Genomic DNA, 25,267 nt, shown 5'->3' with positions numbered 1-25,267 from the left:
TTCCCCAACATCACTCAGATACCTTCTGCCAGGATATCCTTCTTCACTCCTATTTCATATGAAGAGGTGGCTTAGGGCTATGTTGGTAACAAACAGCTTTCTGAAAAGAAAATGTACATACATTTTATTTATTTTTTTTAGGTTTTTGCAAGGCAAATGGGGTTAAGTGGCTTGCCCAAGGCCACACAGATAGGTAATTATTAAGTGTCTGAGACCAGATTTGAACCCAGGTACTCCTGACTCCAGGGCTGGTGCTTTATCCATTGTGCCACCTAGTCGCCCCTCATACATTTTATTTTTAAACTTATTTGTATTATTAATAGTTTTGTCCATCACTTTCTGAAGTCTAGAGATAATCAACAAAACAATCAAGCTTTGATTTTTAGTAGCTGCTAGTTTCCAAGGTCTAAATGGTCACACTGAAAGTTTACTGATAGCAGATCTGAGATGAATCCCTGGAAATGGTCTTTCTCTTTTCCAAAGCAAACCCATCCATATGCTCAAAAGATCCCAATGCATTCCATTTTCAGCAGACTGTTAACTCTATTTACTCTCTCATTAATCTTCAGTTTCTCTTTCTCTCTCTCTCTCTCTCTCTCCAGGTTGTTTTCCACTACCTACAAACATAACTATGTCTCCCACATACTCAAAAAACCTGATCAATCCATTTCCAATAGCTATCTTCCTAATCTCTCCTCTTTTTGGGGGCTAAATTCCTTGAGATGTCTATTTGCAATTGGTACCAAAACTGTATTCTCCAAATTTACTAATTTTGTCCTTGCCAAAACTAATGGCCCTTTTTGAATCCTCAGTCTTCTTGACCTCTCTGAAGTCTTTGAAACTACTGATCATGCCCTTCTTCTTGAATGGGCAACTGGAGGGCACAGTGAAATAATACAAAGGGACATAGGAAAGAGTCCCATGGGACACCTAAGATCAGTGGGCATGAAAGAAAATATCCCAAAAGCCTAAAGAAGAGTATTAAGGGGAAGTTGTTAGTCATTTTTTTTTCCATGACTTCATTTGGGGTTTTCTTGGCAAAGATACTGAAGTGGGTTGCTATAACTTTCTCCATCTCATTTTACAGATAAGAAAATTAGACAAAGTTAAGTGGCTTTCACAGGGTCACACAGTTGGTAAGTGTCTGAAGTCAAATTTGAATTCAACAACTTCAGGCCCCAGCCCACTATCCACTGTTTAACTCATTCCCCTCCAGCCATTCTCTGATACAATGACTATGATTTTCTTGATCCTTTTGTGGGTGCTGAGCATTTTTAGTGATTCTTCCACATACCTGGGATTCTTTCCCTTCTCATCTCTCCCTCTTGGCTTCCCTGACTTCCTTCAGATCTTGGCTAAAACCCCACTATCTGCAAGAAACCTTTCCCAGTGCTTAGTATCTTTTCTCTGAGATGATTCCAATTCATCCTATCTAGTTTGTACATACTTGTTTGCATACTGCTTCCTCTCTTGGATCATGAGCTACTTGAGAACAAGGCCTGGTCTTGTTTTCCTTTCTATGCCTGGCCCATTAGTCAGTGCTTACTAATTAGTAGTGAAAGAAGGGTTAAGTGGCTTGCTCAAAGTCACACAGACACACAAGGAATCAGAGGCAGAACCTGAAGAGAGGTCTTCCTGATTCCTATTAATGCTGGTTCTTTGTCAGTCCTCCCAATGGGAATCTCTGCTTTGGAGTATTTTAATTTATTTAATATATTTATTTAATTTATTTAATATAATAATAGTATTTAATGCTCTTTTGCCAATAGGGGCTTATGAAATGTTTATTCAATTGAATTGGATAGGCATTGTAGAAGATAGAAATTTTATTATATATATATATATTATATATATATATATATATATATATGAATATAAAATTTAGCCAAGCATATAGGTACATGTCTATAATCTTAGGTGATGAAGAGGTTGAAGCTGTTGGATCTCATTAAGTTCAAAGTTCTAAGCTCCTGGGCTATGCTGTTGTAGTGTTTATATGCTGAGACTCCAGGAGCAGGGGCAACCAGGATGCCTAAGGAGGGAGGAATTCACCCAGATCAGAAACAAAACAGATCAGTAGTGGGGACCAGGCTCATGAATAGTCCCTGCAGTCCCATAGCCTGGACTAGATGGGGAAACCCATTCTTTAAAAAAAAAGGCACACTGGGGCAGCTAGGTGGTGCAGTGGATAGAGCACCAGCCCTAGAGTCAGGAGTACCTGAGTTCAAATCCAGCCTCAGACACTTAATAATTACCCAACTGTGTGACCTTGGACAAGCCACTTAACCCCATTGCCTTGCAAAAACATAAATAAATAAAAACATAAATAACAACAAATAAAAAATAAAAAAAAATTTTTAAAGCACACTACATGTATGTATGCATATATACACATATATCTATACACATGTGAATAGATATATAGTCATGTGCATATGTGATATATAAATATTCACATGTGTGTAATGTAAGGACACAGATACACAGATATATGTGTAACATACACATACATGAGAAGCTAGATGGCATAGAAGACAGAGTGGACAAAGGTCTGGAAAACTCCTCTTCCAGAGTTCAAATCCTGCCTTAAAAACTTACTTCTGTTTGACCCTGGACAAGTCACTTTACCCTATTCCTCATATATAAAATAAGCTGGAAAAGGAAATGGCAAACCATTCCAGTTCTTTAACCAAGAAGACTCTAAATGGAGTCACAAAGAGTTGAATGCAACTGAAATACAACTCAACAACAAAATGAAGAGATTTCCCAAATGAGCTCTAAGGTCCATCCCAACTCAGAATCTATGGTGTATAATAATGTGATGAAACCTTTATCTATAAGCCAGTTTTTCAGTATGTGAGGTTATAAGAAAAAGTTTATAGAAGGGACTATAGAAGAGATTTAAAGACTTTCTAGCTCAGAAGTTATATCTAACTCAACCCCTTATTTTATAGATGGGGAAACTAAGGTGCTGAAGGGTGAGGTGAATTGTCCAAGAATACCTAGATAGCAAGTGATAAGCAGATTTGAAGTCAGATCTTTTGATTTCAAAAGCAATACTCTTTCCTTTATACCATATTATATCTATTGATGACCTGTACTTTCTGGGATCCCTTCCTTCTTACCATTGAAATCATTTCTATCCTTGAGATTTTTTCAATTAACATTCTTTTTATTTCTTGTCTGTCCTTTGAGGAAATCACTTCTCTTGCAAATCTCTCTGCTTGGTCAGTCCTTCCACAATCTCAATTCTCTGGGCTAGGGGTAGAGATGGGTATCTATTCCTTGTTCCTCATCTCCATTTCCACCACCCACCTCAGTGACTTTTGAGCAACCTTTCATTTTTGGTGGTTAATATAATGTAACCCATGTCCAGCACTCACACCTCCCTTTTCCCCTTCCACCTTCCCCTTTCTGGACCCTCTACCCTCAGTGCTCTCATGTACTCATTCCCAGGTTGTTCTTCCAACTTTAACTACCTCTTGGCCTTGGGTCTTCTTCTCTGCTCTACTCTCTTCTCCAGTGGTCTCATATCAATTGTCAAACCCCTTGAACAATCTTGTTTCTCTTTGGTCCTCTAATCCTTCTATCAATATGAACATTTCCATCTTGGATCATTCATTGACAACTCCAAATTCAAGTGTTCAAAACTGAGCTCCTCCTTTCAACTTCACTCTCTCTGTATGTGACAACACATTGCTGTTCCCTTTCTCTTGGCTTTGGGGTTATCTTTGATCTTTCTTGTCCCCCCAATTCTCATGCACAAGTAGTTTCCAACTTACAACAACATCATCACCACTAACATCATCAATATCACCAACAACATCATCCCCACTACCACTACCATCATCATCATCAACAACACTTTGTATAACATTTTTTTTTATTCTTGGGTTTTTTGCAAGGCAAACGGGGTTAAGTGACTTGCTCAAGGCCACACAGCTAGGTAATTATTAAGTGTCTGAGGCCAGATTTGAACCCAGTTACTTCTGACTCCAAGGCCAGTGCTCTATCCACTGCGCCACCTAGCCGCCCCTTTGTATAGCATTTTAAAACTTGCAAAGCACTTTATAAATATTATCCCATTTTGTCTTGGCAACAACCTTAAGAGTTAAAACTTACTGAACTCCTTTTACAGGTGAAGCAACCCTTCTGTTCACTGAATCACTTCAACTGTCCTTCTAGTCTAAAACATCTCTAGGTATCACCTACTTTGCCCTATTCTGATAGCCAACCTCTTAGTCTAGGCTTCTCATTGTCACCCCCACCTAGAATACTGTGTAGATTATATCCAAAAAAATCCTGTGGTTTGGACAGTCTAGTCTTTCTCGACACTGTGTAGGCTAAGTTTGACCTGGAGTAGTCTCTTTTCTCCTGCTTGGCACTTCTTCCTTTTCTGAAATCATCTGACTCAGAATCTTCTAAGCTAGAAAGTTCCATACTCCATGCAGTCTTAATCATTGGTTCCTCTATGTCTGTGACATCAGAAGCAGAAAACCATACAGTTTGCCCAAGTAAAACCTTTTCTCTGCCTGAGAAATTCCTGGGACTTCTGGTTGTCAGTTGCCAAAAGCTTTGCTGCTGTATTGTAACATCTTTGGTCCAGATGACAGAGGTGTTGGTTCCCAGCCCCAATAAGGTAGAAATGAGAGACAGCATATAGCTCTAATATTGACAGTGTCAGCTGCTGCCCTGGTTGGAAGTTGATAACTGAAGCCCTAGTTGGCTCCTGAACTATTGGAAGAGATGAGAGACAAGCTATCTTTCCCACTGATTATGGAAGTGATTATCTAGGATGACTAAGACTCCTTTTTTTCCTTCTACCATGGCCTAAAGACTCTGGTATCCAAGAATTAAAATCACTATCTTCTTTTTTAGGGTTTTTTTTTTTTTGGCAAGTGATTTGCCCAAGGCCATATAGCTAGGTAATTATTAAGTATCTGAGGCTGGATTGGAACTCAGGTACCCCTGACTCCAGGGCCAGTGCACCACCTAGCCACCCTGTCTTTGTATCTTTATCTTACTGTCCTTGACTCAATCCTCCCACTCCTCAAGTCTTCTGTTGATGTGAATTAAAATACATTCATTTAAGACATGAGACCATTTTGATATCATTGGCTGATCCATCTCTTTGGGGAAGGAAGGAAAGATGGAAAAAAAAAGGAAGGAAGGAAGGAAACAAAGGAGGAGGAAAAGGGAGTGAGAAAGAAAGGGAGAGAACAAAAACTGAACATGCAATCGTTCAATGTCTTCCCTTCTCTCCTCTTGCCCCTTTCTAACCAGCCCTTCATCCTACTTCCAAAATATTCTTCCTTGCCCAAATATTATAACTTATCAATCACTCCTGTGCTCAAGGATCCAATAGACTTCTTCTTGCCACCAGTATAAAATCCAAACTTCTTTGTCTGGTACTTTAACCCTATAACCTGGTGCCAGAATTTCCAGACCTGATTGGTCTCATAGCACTCTCCTCCATATACAATGATGATACATTTTATCTAGGCATAACTAACTCAACACTTTAATATTACAGAGGACATTCTCTGAAAAGTTGTGTGGTTAGTCTTTAAAAACATCATTTCTTAGCAATTTGGAACTATGCCCAGAGGGTTATAAAACTGTGCATACTTTTTGATCCAGCAATATCAATAGTAGGTCTATATCCCAAAAAAGATCATAAAAAAGGGAGAAAGAGCCATATGCTCAAAAACATTTATAGGGATTTTTTTATGGTAACAAAGAAATGGAAATTGAGGGTTTGGCCATCAGTTGGGGAATGGCTGAACAAATTTGGTATGTGAATGTAATGGAATTGTATTATTCTGTAAGAAATAGCAGAATTAAAAAATCCTGGAAAGACTTCCATGAACTGATGCTAAGTGAAGCAGGCAGAGTCAGGAAACATTGTACACAGAAATAACAAGATTGGGATGATCAACTATGAAAGACTTAGCTCTTCTCTCCAATACAGTGCTCAAAGATAATTCTAAAAGATTCTTGATGGAAAATGCTATCCATATCCCAAGAAATAACTATGGAGTCTGAATGCAGATCAAAGCAAACTGTTTTAAAATTTGCCTTTTCTTTCTCATGATTTTTCACTTTTTGTTCTGATTCTTTCACAATATGATACGAAAATATGTTTAGCATGGTTGTACAAGCTTGCTGGCATGGAGAGGGGGAGGGAAGGAATGGAGAAAATTTTACAAAAATGAATGTTAAATAAATGCTGGTTGATATGGAAAAATATAAAAGTGGAAAAAAATTAAAATTAAAGAAAAAAAAGCATATTATCTCCATGAAGACTTCATCTTCTAGTAGAGAGGCACTTTAGTTTTCAACTCTAAAGACAGCTAGGTGGTAGAATGGGTAGAATACTGAACCTGAAGTCAAACATCTGAGTTCAAAAATCAGCCTCAGACACTTACTGTATCAATTTGGGCAAGTCACTTAACTTTTATCTGCCTCAGTTTCCTCAAGCATAAAATGGGATGATAATAGCAGAGTTGTGAGGATCAAAGGAGATAATGGCTATAAAGTGCTTAACACACACACACACACAGTACAGGACAGTAGGAGCTTAATAAATGCTTCTTATTGCTTCCCTCTAATGAATGTCATTATGCACTGTAACCATCTATGTTTTGTGTCTCATCTCATTGTACTGTAAGCTTTATGAGTTCAGGGACTCACATGATATACTTTTAAATATCTTCCCTAGTGTCTACTAACCACAGTGTACTGTCAGTCACTCAATAAGTAGGCTCCTACTGCATACCATGCTAAGCTCTGAGCACATAGAGGTAAAAGACAGCCCCTGAACAAATAGGAACAAACCAGCTAGATACTGGAGAAATGGGGGAGGGGAGGGGGGGATGTATAGAAGGAAGGGACTAGAATTAAGAAGGTTTGGGAAAGTCTTCCTGTAGAAGCTGGGAATTGAGTTAGCACTTAAAAGAAATTGGAAAAGTCAGTAGGTAGAGATGAGGAGGGAGACAAGTTAGAGAAGATGCAAGGAGGGGAGAGATGGAGCATATTGTTTGGGAGACAGCAGGGAGGGCAGTGATAGATAACTGGGAAAAAAAGAGTATGGGGGGAGAGAAAGAGAAAGAGAGAGAGAGAGAGAGAGAGAGAATGTGCATGAGTCTGTGTGTGTATAAGTGTATTAACTGTGAATATGTGGGAGAGTGAGTGTGTGAGTGTGAATTTGTATGTAAATGTATGTGTGAATGTGTGTGAGTATGAGCATGTGTGTGTTAATGTGAGTGAATCTGTGAATGTGTGTGATTATGAATGTGAGGTTGCAATTGTTAATGTGTGTGTGTGAGTATAAATGTGAGAGGGTAAGGGTGGGGCAGGAGGGTTGGGGTATATAAGTTTTAAGAAAACTGGGAATATGTGTGTGGAGATAGACACACACACACACATAAAAAACAAATACAAAATCTCTGTATATGTGATAGTTTGCCTCAGGAGTTTATTGAGGAGAGGGGAGAGGAGGAGAGTAAATATTTATACAGACCTATATCTGGGCTAGTCACTGGTATCAATTTAATGCAAACAAATGTTTGCATTAGTGCTAACAAATATCTTCTCATCAAGTCTCATAACCCTGAAAGATGCCATATTTGCTCCCATTTTACAGATGAGGAAGCAGAGGCAAGTACTGAGAGGGTCACACAGATAGTAAGTGTGTGAGTCAGATCTGAACTCTAGTTTTCCTGGTTCAGGTTTTGTTTTATCCACTGTACCACCTTCTAACATGAGTGACACAGTCTGACCTCAGCTTTACGAAAATGATTTTGGCAGCTGAATGGGAAAAATGAATTAAAGTGGAGATTTAGGTAGGTAAACCCATAAGGAGGCTGTTGCCCCAGTCTAGGAGAGAGGTGGTAAGGGTCTGTACCAGTGTGATGGTGGTGTCAGAAGAGAGAAGAGGCCATGTTGGAGATGTTGCAGAGGTAAAATGCAATTAGATATGGGGAGGTGAGGACAGTAGGGAGTCGGAAGTGATACCTGGGTTGTGAGCACAGAAACTGAGAGAAGAGTGGCAGCTCATTTTACAGATGAAGAAATCAAGGAAGAGATTAGACAGTGATGCAGAATAATGGTTTCTAGACTCCCTGTTCAGGTTTTTTTCCAGTGAACCTCACCAATACACAAATATTTTTGGTATAAATAAATAATGCTCCCATTTTTTAGGGTCTTCCTATCACTGAGTACCCCTGGTTGAGTACCAGACCACGTACTAACTTGACTCCTTTGTACTTCTATATCTCATGGAACCTGCACAGGTCAAACCATTGATTGGCTATGAATTAGACCCAGGTATCCTTCCTGTCCTGGTTCTGTCTCCAAGGGTTCCAGCTAGCCTCACACTACCCTGGAGCTTGATCATATATGTTCTGACACTGAGCTACAGGACAAAAGATAAGTTAAAGGGAATTGGGAAAGAGTTGAGATTGGGGTGGGGGATGTCAGCTGGGGGCCAGTTAAGTTTTCCTAGTAGGTGGATCAATTTGGAAGAGTTGAGTAATAAGCAAGATCCGGGTGTTTATTCATGCAAGAGAGTCATTCTTAATCTGCAGGACAAGGTTATCTAGGTGGTGGGTGAGTTGGGACTTGAAATGCAATACTAGAATGCAAAACAAACATCCCAATATCTACTTAAAAGACTTTCTTTTCTTTTCCCTCCTTTCCTTTTTTTCCTTTCCTTCTCTTCTTCCTTCCTTCCCTCTTTCTCTTCCTTCTCTCCTCTCCTCTCCTTCCTTCCTTTCTTCCTCCCTAGGAATGACAATATATGAGGATCTTGAAAGGAGTCATTTTTCAGTACAAGTCATCCATCAGTAGAAGTAAATAGATTGTTCCTTCACACAGAGCTCAGGGTCTGCATTAAATTGTGGATGCTCAGCATAATAAATGAGGAGGGGGGTCCCCTTACAGGCTTTTGAGGTTCTGAGTGGAGCTGGTTGTTCTAACAGGACCTGATTTTCTTCTCATCCAGTTCCTGCCTGGACACATTTCCTACAAAACTCTACAGCATCCTCTGAAAAATCAATAGAATTTGCAGTGAGAAATCATTTAAGTTAGGAAAAACAACCTAATGGTATATCATTGAATATTAACATATTTTCAAGGCTCAATGTGAGGTTTTTTCATTGGAAAAAAAGGATGTATGATTATAGTCATAGCTATACATATAAATATAAATATGCATAAAATTGTGTCCATATATTATAGATTTAAATATACATATTATCTATATACATATTTAAACACATATATATAATATAATGAGGTGAGAGGCAAAGGGAGAAAAATAATTTCAAAATATGTGAATATCTTGTATGTAGCTACATAATTCAAAGGCAGATTTTTTTTAACATATTTAAAAGATATCTCAAGTAAACTTTCAGATTCATTAGATAATAAAAATCAAGACAGTATTAGAGCTCATATTAATATAATTGATATATTTATAAATACATATTTTTAAAGGAGGGCAACTAGGTGGTTTAATGGATATATAGAGTAGTGGGTCTGGCATCAGGAAGACCCAAGTTCAAATCTAGTCTCATACACTTATTAGCTGTGTGATCCTGGACAAGTAACTTAAGCTTGTTTTCCTCAAGGACAAACCACTCCAGTATCTTTGCCAAGAAAACCCCATGACTCATGAAGAGACAGACATCTTTAAAGCAGTTTTCAAAGTTCTTTCTGTTAAAATTGTAGTTGTGCAAACAAATAACAATGCCAATTTTTCCAATGAGGAAACAATCTCAGAGAACTCCATGATCCTAATAAGCAAGCAGAAGAGTTAGGACATCTGGGGCTAAGGAGATATCTTTCATTTAATTAGGACAAGATTATTTCTAATTACCTTATTCTGTCATATTATGTCTGATTTTATATATGCCCTTTTCCATTCCAATTCATTTAAAAAGCACCTGCCATGTATATGATACTGTGTGAAGTGCTAAAGATAAAAAGATAAAATGGAACAAAAATTTCTGCCCTCAAGATGCTTCAGATGATGGGAGATGAGTGGTGCTGCCACAAAGATCAGAGTTCTTGGCCACGAAAAACTCACAATTAGCCCTGGACATGGGAAAGCTTGGGAGTTTTATTTAACAAGCCTGCAAAGTTCCCAGATTAAACTTTTTCCTGGAGAGACCATAAGTTACTTGAGAACAGGCTGAAAAACAAAAATCTAGGAGAATGCCCAAGGGAAAGAGAGAAAGGGAAAAAACCGGACATGGAAGGGAATGTGTGCCAAACTCTTATAATCTTGCCCACTTTTGGTGCAGGGAAGAGTCGGGGAGAAGTGGGTTAAAGGGGAACTCCATGTCTTCTAAGTGACTGGGGTCTGAAAGACTGAGAGGCAGGAAGCTGGAAGAGGGTCTGAAGGGATGAGCTGAGGTTGCTCTTATCTTGGCAAATTACATTGAACAACAGGAGGGAATTTACATCTGTTGGGTTTACGGAAGCCCTCAGAAAATAGAGACAAGTACAAATTAACATTTAATATTAAAAACTAGAAAGATATTTCTTCTTCAACATTTCCCATTCTATAGTGGAAATCAACAGGTTTAGTAGTTTAGGCTATGTGGATTGGGGCAAGTAATTTCCCTTTTCAAACTCTTTTTCCAGAGATTGAAAATGGGAAAAATCACTATCCTATCTCATAATTTTATTATTGAGATAGTAAAGGTAAAGTACTTTAGAGACCTTAAAAACAGTAAATAAATGTCAAGAGTTGATATTGATACTTAATATTGACTTGGACCAATCACAAATTTTCTAACTAGAACTGTAAGGATCAGGTATCCAAAGTAGAATGGGACCTAGAGAGCTCATCTAACCTAGGGAAGGAAGCTAGAATAAGCATTTATAAAGGGCCCACTATGTGGTAGACACTGAACCAAACAGTTTATAAATATGACCTCATTTGGTCCTCACAACAACCAAGGCAGGTGTCTATGATTATCTCCACTTTACAAATAAGCAAATAGAACTTAAGTGACTTACCCAAGGTCACACAGTTGGTATGTCTTCAAGGCAGGATATAAACTTGGGTCTTCTTGATTCTAGTCATCTATCCATTGTACCACTCAGCTCTCCTATCAATTTTATAGATAAGTAAACTGATGCCCAGAGAAGGGAAACAAATTAAACAGATCTCTCAGAGACCAATCTCAATTCTGTGCTGCTTCCACTACACTATATAAACTAGTTTAACCTCTGGTCTAAAGAGGAAATCCCCCTTAGCAGACATCCAGCCTGATTCTTTTTGCAAATTTCAAGAGGGGGTAAACACTCTATTTATAAAAACAAAACAAAAACATTCCATAGTTGGAATAACTGAATTAGGTAATGTCAGACCATCTGACTCAACGTGTCTGAATAAGAATCCCTTCTACCATGATTTAAATAATCATCCAACTTTTGCTTCACCTCAGAAGAGAGGTAGTTCTAGAGTTTACTGGAAACTCCCTTCTTTCCCCCTAGGAATAACAGTGGTTAGAAGGAAGTTTTTCTAATCTGCCCCAGGCAAACTCCACCCAATCTCTTTGTTTGGTTCTCTAGATAGCCAAAAGAGCCAGTCTAGATTAGTGACACACCTGAAGCCAACTCTATCGATAGTAGTTGTATTAAAATTAGAGATGGGAGAGAATACCTGGGGCTGGAAAGTCTCAAGGTCTCTCTCTCCAGAACTCTGGAATTGGTTGGGAGACATGGTGGAGATAGAGTGTGACCCTACCCCCATTTTCATATGGTTCCCTGAAAGTTTTCCCCAAACTTTAGTCAGGTTCTTTGGTGATTTTAATCCCAAAATGGAGAACAAATTAATACAAATAAAAATTGTAGTACAATACAGGAAAATGAATGACCAAAAAAGATTTCTCTTCCCCTCAATATATACAAGAGTGTATACACTCCCACATCTTACCATATACATGAATGAGAGAGGTTACACAACAAGGAACATATAGCAGTGGATAGAAAGGAGGACCTGAAGTTGGAAAACCCCGAATTCAAATTCTGCCTCAGTCATCCCTCATCTATAAAATGGAAATAACACATAACTGCCAGGGTTGTGAGAATATTTGTAAAGCTCTTTGCAAAACTTAAAACATTAGATAAATGCTTGCTATTAGTCTTCACTCACCTATTTTGCTGCTACTGCTTACTCCTCAAATCCTCCAGTTTTTTGGTAAAGTCATTAGGAGAGCAGCTCTTTTGGCTGAGCAGGTGTCTTCTACTGGTTGGTTCTTTCTACCATGCTGCTCTCTGCTGGTATCATCAGGGAGCCACCCTCTCCTGGGCATCCTCATTGTGCCATTCTTATTCTAACAGTGTCTATTCTGTCTCAGCTGGTTCGTGAGTTATATAACCCAGTCAGATATACTCAAGAAAGCTAGCTAGGTAGAGAAACTGTTGGGTATTTAAGAATATCTTTTGAACTGATTTTCTGTTTTACCCTAACCTAATCTCACATGGGGTGAGACAATTCTTTTCCCCTCCTTTGTATTTCCATTTTGCTGTGTGGAGAACTCAAACAGGGCAAGCACTCACAAATGGGTCCAAAAAAAGTCACTCTCAAGGTCTCATTTAAAAACTATGGAATTGGCTTGTGACATGGGAGAAGTTGTCACAAAACCACCCAGGGTAGCATTTCCTCTTCAGAAAGTGTTGTGATCTATGAGCAAGGTAGAATTGTGCCAGCTCAAAAGAAATGTAAGACATACAAATTTAGAACATCCATTCCAAATATTCACATGACTATTTGTGCCCGACCTGTGCCATGAACTCATATTGGTCTGATTAGTCATAGGTGGACATATTGTACCTTGATTCCAACAGAATAATATCTTTCTGGTTCTCTTTGAGAACAAAGGACAACAGCCATGCTATCTGTGGTTTATGCAAATTTCCCCCAAATGAACAAGATTGAAGAATTTGGTAGAGTTGACATTTTGTCTTATTTCCCTGCCAGGAACAAAGTTACTGCTTGCCCAATTCTATCTTCTTCAATTAAAAAAAAATTGTTCTGCTAGTACATCCCAATAAATAGGTCTATTCTTAGGTGCTCATCATAAAAGTTATCAAACAACAACACACAAACCCAGATAATCATCTCAAATATTCAGCACCCACGCAAGATTATAATATATAACACATTAAATTTGCCTGCGGAGCCAAATAGATAGGATAGGTATTGGGTAGAAAAACGACATATAGCACAGATCACAAAAGATCAAAGATCAACAGGTATTATCCAAAAACATAGGTATGCAGTGGATAGAGCACCGAGCCTGAACTCAGGAAGATCAAAGGTTAAATTCAGTTTATAAGGAGTGTGATCCTGGACAAGTCACTTAATCGCTATCTGCCTTGGTTTTCTCATCTGTAAAATGGGGATAGTCACAGCATCACACATAGAACAACATCAGCTCAATCTCATCATTGTCTCAGTAGACCAAAGACATAGATCCCATCCAGCTAGATTAGGCAGGTAAGTGGGGCAGAAGAATCAGGATGCTAGCTTACCTACTCGTTGTGATGTGACCCTGGGTCCTGTCACTCAGTCTCTGTTAACTTCAATTTTCTCATCTGCTTTACAAAGACATTGTGAAGATCAAATGAGATGTTTGTAAAGTGTCTAGACAGCACCTGGTATGTGGTAAATGCCAGATAAATGTTTATTCTCTTCACTTTCCCATTCAGCAAATAAAATTACATGTTATGATAACATATATGGGTCTGGGCCTTGTATGTCCAGGAACAGTGTAGCATCTTCATTTAGGGGAAGCACTGTAAGCTTGCAGGCTCACTGGTCCTACTATGTTTACTTACTTTGGTCAGGTTAGCACCCCTCCTATCAATAGACTTACAGGCTCACTGTTGCCATCCAAACTGTTGGTTGTCTCGGGCTGCTTTTCAGCATCCTCTGATCAACTGCTCTGAAATCCTATCTTGAATCTATATAAGTAGCCCAACCTGGGTATTGTTGTTTCTGGTCAATCAAGCCATATGTGTGACCACAGTTTCTTTGGCTCCACCATAGCTGTAGAATCAGGTCAAAAAGTGGTTGCCCAGATTTCATTCCACCCATCCTCTTTCCTGTCTGGCCTGGGATCATCTTCAAGTGGAATCTATATTACTTGATGTCCATGAAGCTCCAGAGGACATGAACCACAGTTTTTTTCTTCATCCAAATTATTACTTGGATCTTCTTCAAATGAACTATTGTCTTGTTCTTAATAGTCCATTCCATTGTCCTAGAGCCTGCTCATTCAACTTTTTTTTTATTTTTATCCTTTTAATAATCAAGATGTTCTATTGTGAGCTATTCATTGACCTTGGTATGGGCTGGTGTTTTGTTATTTGATTATCATATGTCTTCCCTGGGCATCCAGATTTCTTTCTTTCCTTCCTGGGAATCATTTTTTTTCCTTGCTAAAGTTCTTGGAAGTGAACTAGGGCATCATTATATTCCAAATTATTCTTCTCTGAGTTTAGACCAAAAAGAAGCACCTTTAGAGCTGGAACATGTGATGAGGGGGAGGCAGAGGAACAGAGCTGAGCCTCACCTCTGATTGCTGAAGGATTGAGTTCATGCACTCATATTCAAGGGTTTGTTTGAGTTGGCTCATCCTTGATCTCTTGAGAGCTGATAGTTATATTTTCCAATGTGAGTTTTTGCACTTGGGAAATCAACAAATGCTACAAATCAAGGCTAAGCTTATTATCTTGTTGATTGTCTAGATTCAAGTGTAGGAGAAAGTGTTAATCATGAAGATTAAACGTAAAACATTTTTCCTTGGTGAAACAGTTGTTAAATATTTACCACATCATTTTTTCCCTTATCCCACCCCTTAACTAAGGGCATCCCTCAAGGTTCTTTACAGGACTCTCTCCTCTCTCTATGATCTCTTGCTGACCTCATCAGATTCCATCAGTTCAATTATCTCTATATAGATGACTCTCAGATGCATATATCTATCTTGAATTCTAGTCCCACTACCTAAGATGTTTCAAACTCAATTTGTACAAAGAAAACTCATTATGTGTCCTCCCACCCCCAAAATAATTGAGTCCTGAGTTTCCATTTCTGTTGAAGCCACCGCCATTGTGGTCATCCAAGATGGAATCTTTGAATCCTCATTCTCATTCATCCCATGGAGTCCATCTCTTCCCAAAACTTCAGGTTTTAATCACTTCTCACCTAGACTACTCTAAGTGCCCCTGGACTTTCCTGATTTCTCCCTTCCTTCCTCTTATTTTCCCTAAATACAACATAGTCTCTCAATAGTAGAGAGTTTTACTTCTTGTCTTTGTATTCCCAGGGCCTAAGTCCAGTGATGATCATTATTAGGATGACTTCAAGGTGAATCTTTTGGCCCAGTAGTTCACAAAATCTAGTATGGGCTCAGGCACAGAGTGGTTTTGATTTTTGTCAATGGAAAGAGAGTAAATAGCATCAGAAAAACCATGTACATCTAAAATATTGAAAATACATATGAATACATACATACATACATATATATGGATAATTTTTATGATTCTGGTGATATCAGGACTATAGCAATTCTTCCCAAGAACTGTTTCATAGATGGAGAAACCCAAGTCTGCTCTTTATACTTGTCAACATTTGGTCCAGGCTAATTCTCTAGAAGAGACTTACCATTACCTATATTCCCATTAAAAAAAAAATCAATATAATGTTTAGAATGATTTCAACTTTTCCCTTTTGCTTAAGCTTTTCTATAGAATCTTCCCAGAGGCTCTCAAACCTTTTCCTCTTCTTTTAGTCCTGGGCATATAATAAATAAGTTAATAGGAAAGGGCAATGAGAAGGAAAAACAATAAATGCTATCTGACAGACATGGTGCTAAGTGTTTTATAAATATATCAATTGATCCCTACAACAATTCCATAAGGGATGTACTATTATTATACTCATTTTACAGTAGAGGAAACTGAGGCAGGGGTTAAATGATAAGCCCAGGTTTACAGACCTAGTATGCATGTGAGTCTAGATTTGTTCTAACTTGGTTCTAACTCAGTATTCTTTGTAAAGTCATAATATTGTGGCAGCTAGGTGGTGCAGTGGATATAGCATTGGCCTTGGAGTCAGGAGGACAGGGTTCAAATCTGATCTAAACACTTGATTCTTGCTAGCTGTGTGATCTTGAGCAAGTCACTTAACCCTAATTGCCTTGCATTCAGGGTCATCTCCAGTTTGTCCTGATTGATAGCTGGCCACTAGACCCAGAAGACTCTTGAGGAGAAAGTGATGCTGATGACCTAGCATACCACCTGTGCTTGTCATGGCATCTCCTTCCTGATGTCATAGTCTTTTTTGAGAATGAAGGACAAACATTATTATAATATCATTGAAAAAAACCACTGGATTCTGAGGGGGTTAGAAATCCTGAGTTCTCACTGTAAGTACTAAAGCAGAGAAATAAGTTCAGGTTGCCAGGGGGAGAGAGTAGAGAGAAAGGAAAAGGGAGCAGGGACGAAGAAGACAAGAAAGATAGAAAAGGAAATCTCTCTTTTCCAGGTTTCCTTTTTCTTAGCCATCCTGGAAGGATGCATTTATTTATAGGTGGAAGAGATCAAGAAGTCACTTAGTCCAATATCTTATTTCTTATTAACAAAAAAGAAAATTGAGTTTTTGTGATTTCCTAAAAACTCAGGTCTTTTGACTCCATATTCAAGATATAATGACACTATGCTGCCTCTTTTTCATTTTACAGATTAGGAAACCGGGATTTAAAGAGACAAAGATTATAATGTGCAAGGATGCACAGGTCATAAGCAACTGAACAGTAACTCACATCTACTGACTAGTTTGTCTTGTGAGAATAAGAAAGTTTATTATGAGTAGGAATTGTTTCATTCATTATAGTTCTATCTCCATAGCCTAGATTGGTGCATGGCAGATAGTAAGCATTTAATAAATATTTGTTAATTAAAAATAAAAAAGAAATCTTGAGTTCTAGTTCAGACTATCTAACCTTTCTAATTCCATTTTAATTTTTCACCTAATTTGTACCCCTTAGCACTATATCAGGGTCAGTTTTTGTTATTATGAAAAAATATTGACAATTTTTTTTTTAAATGATTTTTATTTTTTTCTGGGAGTGGTGAAGACAAAACTTTTGGTACTTTCTTTTCTTGTTTCATATCACAACTCTGACCAAACTCTGACAATGCCCACACCCCAAAAGGCACCATTACACCATCCTGACATATTGTATAAGGACAAAATTGTTTTGTATTTTGTGATCTCTTATTGAATGATCAAGAAATAACACCATTTAATTTATCTGTTAAAGCTTCCTCCATCCTTTATACTCTCCCAATTTTAAATATGATGATTAAATGAGGAATACTTGTGGAGGGATGAGAAATTAGAATAATATTGAAAATGATCTTGTCAGAGCAACAAAAATATCAATTATGTGGTCAGTGAGAATAGAAATTCATAAAAAAAATAATGTCAATTAGACCAATAAAAGGCCTCATGATCAGGTGATACTTAGTCATAACAATTATAATCCAGTCTATCCTTTAATGTCTGATTTGCTTAGGAATGATCAAATGAGGCTTCCTAACTGAAAACAATCCCTCCCTCTTCAAATTCATGATCACTCCCTTGCCCCTCCCACTGAATCTGTGTGTTCACATATAATATAGGCTATCATTTTTCACGTATTCCCATCATCTGGCACAGTAGTTAACTCATAGCTGTTGCCCAATGAATATTTGCTGAATTGATAAGAACAGAAATGTCCCAACACGTTGGAGCTGCATGCGCAGAGACAAACCACAAGACAAACCACTCTCTTCCCAAAGGGGAAAGTCTCCTTCAGTGAATCTTTGTGTTCTGAAGGCTTTGGGCAACCTGTTCATGAACCTTTTGCCTTCAGAACATTGGGATACCTGGAATGTTTTTATTGCTACTTTTTAGTAGAAATGAGAACTTACTTTAGACACGTACACAAAAAAATGCTCCATACAAAAGATTGTAAGTAGGCACAGCACTGACTGAACAAATAACTCACCCTGAAATCAGCCAAATATAGTTGTGAATACTTGTACATAGACAATTTTACAACAGTTTTCTCTTTTTCTAGTCAGTATTCCTCAAAAGTTATTACCATCAATGGAACAGATACTCATATAAAGGCTTTTAAGAAGGGGATGGATAAAGGAAATAGCAGCACCCCTTTGGGGTAAAGGACTTTTTACTCAGTAGCAGTTCCCTGGTAAGTGAGTGACATGTCCCAGCCAATGACGTTCATGGCAACCTTTATGGAAAACGGTGACCTTTATGGACCATGGTGACTCAGGTACAGGATTGTTAGAACTTCCATGAAACACTCCCCATGGACATCAGGCCAGGCTACCACTCCAGTGGTGGGCAGACTCACTCCTGAAGGTTGTTCTCTTCCCAATGGCAGAAAGACCTTGGTTAGATTCGCCAAGTCCCAATTCTTTTGGGATTCCATAATTCAAGGATCTGAGTCAGGATCACTCAAAACACTGGTAGTGAACAAGGGCTAAGAAAATGTAAATGATTGAGGATTACCATGGCTTCTTCTTTGGGGAATTGGAGACAGAAGTGGGAGGAAACCCCTCAGCCTGTCATTGTTCTTGGCTTAACAGCCACCATAGCTATAGCAGTTTCAGGCACAGTGAAAAGCAAAATGGTCCTGAATTGCTTAGAATATAACTGACAGTATTAACAAAAATAAATTTAAAAGTTTTTAAAAAATTACAGAAAAAAAGTATAACTTAATTTTGGACCAAGGCAGGGGGTGGGTAAAATGGGTATAAGTCCAGAAGGTCTGAGTTTTGGGATTAGGAGTTTTTAATCTTTTCCATGTCATGGATCCCTTTGGTAAAGCTTATAGGTCCCTTTTCAGAATCCTATTTTTAGATGCATAAAATAAAATGAAATACATACAGAAGACATTAAATATACTGAAATGGAGATAGAATTTACTTCTTATTTAGGAACCCTTGTTCTAGGATTTTCCAGGGTTCAGGGGATCGTGATGAATGGAAAACATGGTCACAAAGGATTCCTGTCCTCATTCCTATGATATGTCCAAGCAGATTTGGTAGAAAACCATGGAATCTTCTCCTGCAGGAAAAGTCATCTAACTCAACATTGTACATACAGATGTTAAAGGAGAAATAGTCAGCACATGTCTTTCAGGATGTGCTAGAAAAAGCAATCTCAGTATGTCAACTTTGAAATTTTCAAAGAGAAAGCATTTTGGGGAACTAAGCACCATTCAGGTGCATTAGCATCTAAGTCACTTCTGTGAACTTCAATTTCCTATGAACTTCAAAAAGCATCTGGAAAGAGGACCAAAAACTATGGAAAATTGAAATCAGGAAAAATCAGGGAGTGAGCTCACCAATTAGCAATACAGGATCACGTCAAAACAAGCTGATAACAAATTGCCAGACAAGATCCAATGACCTTTGCACCCATGTGCTAGCAGCCCCTTTTGCTAAAGGAAATCTAGGTGTTCTCCTCAGTGGGGTTATCAGGGTCTACTCCCTAGCTCCTTTTATACAAACTTTTTGGGGAGCTTAGAGTCCAAAGAAGATTCTTTGTCTGCTCCCAATACTACAGACTCAGATCAGAAATACCATTCCATAGAATCAGAAAGATTTTGGGGGTCATTGGAGATATTCCTTCAGAGCAGAGGTGTCAAACATAAGGCCAAAGGTCTGCATGTGGCTCACAACACTCCTGAGGGTAGGAAGTAGTTAACAAAATACACTAAAACAATAGCACAACAATTGTGTCTGACACTACATGACCCATTTGAGGTTTTCTTGGCAAAGAAACTGGAATGGTTTACCATATTTTTTTCCTTCATTTTACAGATGAGGAAACTGAGGCAAATAGGGTTAAGTGATTTGCCCAGGGTCACACAGCTAGAAAGTGTCTGAGGCCAGATTTTTTTTCAGGAACCTGAATCTTCTTAATTATAGGCTGGGTGTGCCACCCAATGTGTTACCTCACTTCATTACCTAAGTTATATTAATATATGGTTTTTCTAAGTCAATATGTAGTCCATCCAGGAATCTTTATATATGATTTAGTGGTTCTCCTTCCAATTTGAGTTTGACACTACTGCTTTGCAGGCCAACCTTCTCATCTGACAGATCAAAAAACTGAGGTCCAGAAACATCAAATGACTTATCAAACAATGTAGCAGAAATGTGAAAAAACCATCCACAATTAGTGGGAGCCAAATCTAAAATTTCAGAAAGTTTCTTCAGGTGGATTCATTTTTATCAGACTCCTATATCTTGGATTAAAGGCACATGGAGCTAAAGTAAATCTATGGCAGAAGTTCTTTTTTGGGTCATGGACCCCTTTGGCAGTCATGGACCCTTTCTTAGAATCATGTTTTATTGTCTACATTCATAATGGAAAAAAATGCTAAATTTCATTTAGAAGTTAGTAAAAATAAACATACAATTTGAAGGTTCATAGATACCTTGAAATTTATCCACGGATACCTTGAGGATCCATGGGCCCCAAGTTAAGAACCCCTGATCTATAGGTTTGGAAATCAGTTGGAAGCTCAAAATTTGAGCTTTGCTGCTAAAAATTATGAGCCCTTCAGGCAAATCATTTACTCTCCTGGCACTTTGTCTCTGATATCTAGTGGAAATGGAAACACTTATCTGCCTCCAAAGAAGGAGTGCTAGTAAGAATAAACATTAAATATTGTCCAATATTAAATAAGAATGAAGATGTTCTTGTTAGCCCACCAAAATGTTTAGATAAATTCCTATTTCTGTCTTTAGATCATATTCAGGCTACAAACAAAATATGCTTCAAGGCACCTCCAAAGACTCAACTTCCAGAAACATCCTCCATCATTGGGAATAAAGATTGAGGCTCTTTGACAAAGGAGGGGATGGGGGTTTGGGGAGCTGTGGTGTGTGTCACAGTTCTGTGTTAATTCAAGTTCAAGAAAAGTTTCCGATGCTCCTTCAATGAGAATATCAGAATCTTCCTTGTGGGAATGTCTCTCAAATTCTCTTCCTGCCCCAAAGAAGATATCAGAGTCAAGAGGAGCAACATCTACCTTCATTCCATTGCCATTGACTCCTGCTTTCCAGGTCCAGGGGAGAATCTGTGTGAAGTCAGAGGCATGAAAGATGATTGGAGGACTGCAGAGAGGATCTCAGTTCTCATTTGATCATCTGAGTCTCTTCATCAGCATCAAAGAACTCATCTTCATTACTATCACTTTCAAATGTGCTCTCCTTGTCTTCAGACTAAAATGGGGGGACAAAAAAAGAGGGCAGTAGTAAAGTAATGGGGTAAAGTTTCAGAAATGAAAATTAATATCCAAGTCACTCAACAAATAAATGTATAATGGTGTCTTCACTCACTATCCCAGAAATTGGCCTTGAGAAAGCTAACAAATCATTCATCATCTTTATTTTCTGAAAATCTGTAGCTATTAGGACCCATATAGTATTTCTAGGTAATCTATCTCAATTATATATAATAGTTAGTGAATATCTCTTTCAAAGTCTATAATTGCATTTAAGAGGTAGATTGAAATTAAGAAAAATATTAATATACCTGTTCATGATCCAGTACTTGCAAAGATAATGTTTCATCCCCTAGTCTCCGATATGAAAAAATTTGGAGATCAGACAGTGTTTCCAGCAAAGGTCTATTTAGAGTTTCTGGCAACAATAAACTGAGAAGCCCCGAAGACAGGCCAGCCACACCAAATACGATGAAAGGTAAAGACCACTGCACAGATTTCTGTCACAAGGAAGGAGAAGAAACCCAGTAAGAATTTCCTTTCTAAGCTATTATTGAGAGCTACCACTAATTACCATTTATTTCACTCCCTGCCATGAACAAGATTGTGGGTCTCTTTTGGCTCTAATAGGGAAGTTTCCATTGTGGGTAAATTACACGAGTCTTCCTCAGGCATCGAAAGATATTATTTGATCAGAAAGATGTGAGTACAATCAGTCAGAAGTGGGTGGTTGCTCAGTACAATTCTGACACACCCGATTACAGTTTGGGGGTTCTGAATTATTTGGAAAGGATGGATGCCTAAATCTCTGACACTTTGGGTTTCTATGGAGGAATTTAGTCCTTAACTCAGTAACTAGAATCACATTTACAAGTGTTTTCTACTGAACTATGTTGGTACCTAAGTAATTGATATTATATTAATATAATTATATCAACGATTATCAAATATATGAAATATGAAATTAAGAAATATAAGAATGTAGGTACTTTAGTAATCATTAACTCCTGGATTTTGGGATAAGGCAACCAATTCCACCTAAGGATGTACCTTAACCATGTTCTGCCATAGCCCAACACTCATCCCTTGACAGCCACACACACTGGCTGGGCAGAATGTCACCTCATCATTGAACCTAGGCTGGGCACAGCCAGTAAAGTGTGATGTTAGAAAATGGATGAGGCTGGTAATAAGGAATTAGAAACATCTTGAATTAACGACTTGCAAGTGGTAACTTCAGGGCTTAAACCATTCAGTGGGGGGGTGGGGATCCCTTGGTCAGCAAAAAAATGTTTCAAAGGTCAAAAATCCCATTAGAGGCTGAAACTCTGATGGGCATTTCTGGTAAATAGACTAACCTTCCCTTATATGGTGCTTCAAGACTTGGTTGGTTCTGTCTTCCTGTGTTGAATTGAATCCTCCCCAGATCTAACAATTATTACCTCAGGGTCTCTATTCTGATGCCTTTTCCTGATGTTTTCCAATTTGAAGGATTACTTTTTCCATAAAAACAAAAACAAAAACAAAATAAAAATCTCCAAAACTCTCCCTCTATTGCTACCCATCTCTGTAAATAACTGCTAAGTGCCTTATGCTACGAGATGGGTGTAAATCTTATTCAGTCAAATCAAGACAAAGTTGTGACAAAAATTTTCTTTCTTCTAAAATCAAAAGAATAAAAAAATATATGGGTGGAGATTAAAACATTTTAGGTAATCCATTCAAATAGAAAGACATCCTTAATCAAGAGGTAGTAGGCATCGGGCCCAGTTTGAGCAACAGGACATGGTAATTTTGTATTAATTTTGAAGTGTTCTGGAAAAATATGATTCCCTTATTGGGAAGGACAAAACATGCAGAAATTCAAATATAATGAATGAGATGGATTCTAGTTTCACCAGGTTTTTTGGTATTTGTTAAAGCCCCCTTTGAGTTGTTTTTTAAGCATTTTTTGTGGCACAAGAAATAAATGGCTGCCCTATGTTTCATGTTCATGTTGTACACTGAGTAGATATGCTTTTTTGAAAGGGATGCTATTAATCCCTGTTGGGGAGATCCTACACATGAGACATACCTAGGTTGTTACAGAGATATTCACTGGAGTTTTACTTTGGGTTAGTAACAGAAATCTAGAGAGATTAAAAAAAAACAACTTATTGTTCTTTTTTGGAGACAGGCTTAGACTCTCCTCAAGATGAACAAAGCCCACCTGCCCTGAAGTCAGGAGTACCTGGGTTCAAATCTGTTCTCAGACACTTAATAATTACCTAGCTGTGTGGCCTTGGGCAAGCCACTTAACCCCGTTTGCCTTGCAAAAACTTAAAAAAAAAAAAAGATGAACAAAGCCTCTTGTGTCAAGAGAATCTTCCTGGGCTTTGGGGTGCAGAGCTCCAGATTTGGACTCCACAAGGTGAGAGTTCAAATTATGCCCCAAATACTTAACTAGTTGTGTGACTGAACAAGTCACTTAATATTTCTGGACCTCAGTCTCCTAATTTGTAAAATGAGGAGTTTTAGACTAATTACCCTTTAAGATTCTTTTCAGCTCTAAATTATTCATCATGTGTCCTCAGGGAAAGATGACATAATATAACTATAATAACTAAAAGATCTTGTACCATTTTATTAACATGCCTAAACAAGGGAGTGGTTCAAAAGAAGTTGTTATAGAATTAACTGGATTCAGGATTCAAATAATCAAACAGAGCTCAGTTAATACCAGTAGGAAAAATACTGAAGCAAAGTAGCTAGACCTTTCTGCCACAAATCCCTTAGTTAGAAAAAAAAAAAGCCACAAGTGGGTAAGAAGAAAACAGGTTCTGATACGAAATCACTGACTTTTTAGAGTTGAAAGGGATCTTTATGGTTTAGAAATTTGGAGATATAACAGCAATGCTGTGAAGTCACTTCTATTTGCTCTGACTGAGCTGACATTTAGAGTTCTCAAGAACAGCAATAACTTTTTGGTCTAGTTCAGTCAAATCCCCAAGAATGTTTCTCTATCAAATTCAGGTTGTAAATAGACAGAATTTGGAACTGGAAAACAAAGTTTCACATCCAATCTCCATATTTTAGAAATGAGAACCAGACATTGTTCACAGTGTAACTAGTGAGTGTTAGAAAGTGGGACAGAATCTGGGTTTCCAGACTCAATTTCTCTTCTATAATAGGCAGCTCTTCATCCTTATAGAGATACTAGATATGGAAATAAGAAGGCTAGGATAAGTTAAAGAGACAGGAAGAGTTCATCACCTTCAAAGCAATCCTGGTCACAAAGGATAAGACTTCATTTTCTAAAATATTTATGAATTTAGCAGAATAGTCAGGTAAATCTCAACACAGTTTATCCAGTGAACTGAAGATATTTGTTAATAATTTACTATAGCTAAATCAACAACAATGTCAAACAGGTAATGCTTGGGTCACAGGAGGAAGTGATTGACCTGAAATAGATGTGGTTTCAATGGTACATACAGAAGTAAATATAAAATGGCAGCCCAAGGGAAGAATATCTATGGTTTAGTGAAAATATTACCACATCATTTGTAGGACACATATGTTTGAATTGTTGTTGGGTTTTGTTTTTTTTAACACTGATCCACTAATATTATCTTTGAATCATGGCCTATAGATATGAATCTCAGAGATCATTTAATCCAACCTCCTCTTTTTTGGAGGTCTAAAAAAATGAAGTGAATTTTTTCAAGGTCATAAAATAGTAAACAACAGAGTCAGAGTTTAAACCTAGGCCTTTGATTCAAAATCTAGTGCTCTTTTCTTTTTCTTTTGTTTTTTTTCAAGGCAATAGGATCAAGTGACTTGCCCAATGTCACACAGCTAGATAATTATTGTTTGAGTTAGCATTTGAACTCAGATCCTCCCAACTCCAGGGTGCCACCTAATTGTCCCTAATGTTCTTTTCAAGAGCATTGTTT

General features: G+C 37.9%; 2 protein-coding genes and 1 long non-coding RNA gene across 11 annotated transcripts in view; 1 reads left to right on the top strand and 2 right to left on the bottom strand.

Annotated features, from left to right (window-relative positions):
- Window positions 1–11,475, bottom strand: part of MAB21L3 (mab-21 like 3) — a 41,553-nt gene extending 30,078 nt beyond the window's left edge. For 3 of the 8 annotated variants that reach the window (XM_074188519.1, XM_074188520.1, XM_074188526.1), the window contains exons 1-2: window positions 4,123–4,435; window positions 23–100 (exon numbers count right to left, since the gene is read on the bottom strand). The gene's annotated coding sequence lies outside the window, so the exon portion shown is untranslated. Of the gene's footprint in view, window positions 1–22; window positions 101–3,125; window positions 3,259–4,122; window positions 4,436–11,028 lie in introns of those variants that run through there. The other 5 variants (XM_074188521.1, XM_074188524.1, XM_074188523.1 and 2 more) reach the window with 5 other exon arrangements.
- The window catches only part of LOC141488449 (uncharacterized), a 35,823-nt gene continuing 15,066 nt past the window's right edge, over window positions 4,511–25,267 (top strand). Inside the window, exon 1 of the long non-coding RNA XR_012468682.1 lies at window positions 4,511–4,639. This is a non-coding gene — a long non-coding RNA (uncharacterized LOC141488449). The remainder of the gene's footprint in view (window positions 4,640–25,267) is intronic.
- Window positions 11,940–25,267, bottom strand: part of SLC22A15 (solute carrier family 22 member 15) — a 97,550-nt gene continuing 84,222 nt past the window's right edge. Inside the window, exons 11-12 of one of the 2 annotated variants that reach the window (XM_074188516.1) lie at window positions 21,644–21,832; window positions 11,940–21,330 (exon numbers count right to left, since the gene is read on the bottom strand). In XM_074188516.1, the coding sequence (XP_074044617.1) occupies window positions 21,244–21,330; window positions 21,644–21,832 (276 nt within the window). In that variant the 3' untranslated portion in view covers window positions 11,940–21,243. Of the gene's footprint in view, window positions 21,331–21,643; window positions 21,833–25,267 lie in introns of those variants that run through there. The other variant, XM_074188517.1, reaches the window with a different exon arrangement.

The sequence above is a fragment of the Macrotis lagotis genome, chromosome 5 (genome assembly GCF_037893015.1).
Source record: "Macrotis lagotis isolate mMagLag1 chromosome 5, bilby.v1.9.chrom.fasta, whole genome shotgun sequence".
Lineage (NCBI taxonomy): Eukaryota > Metazoa > Chordata > Mammalia > Peramelemorphia > Peramelidae > Macrotis > Macrotis lagotis.
The sequence above is the reverse complement of the archived record's forward strand: the minus strand, read 5'-3'. Positions and strand labels throughout refer to the sequence as shown.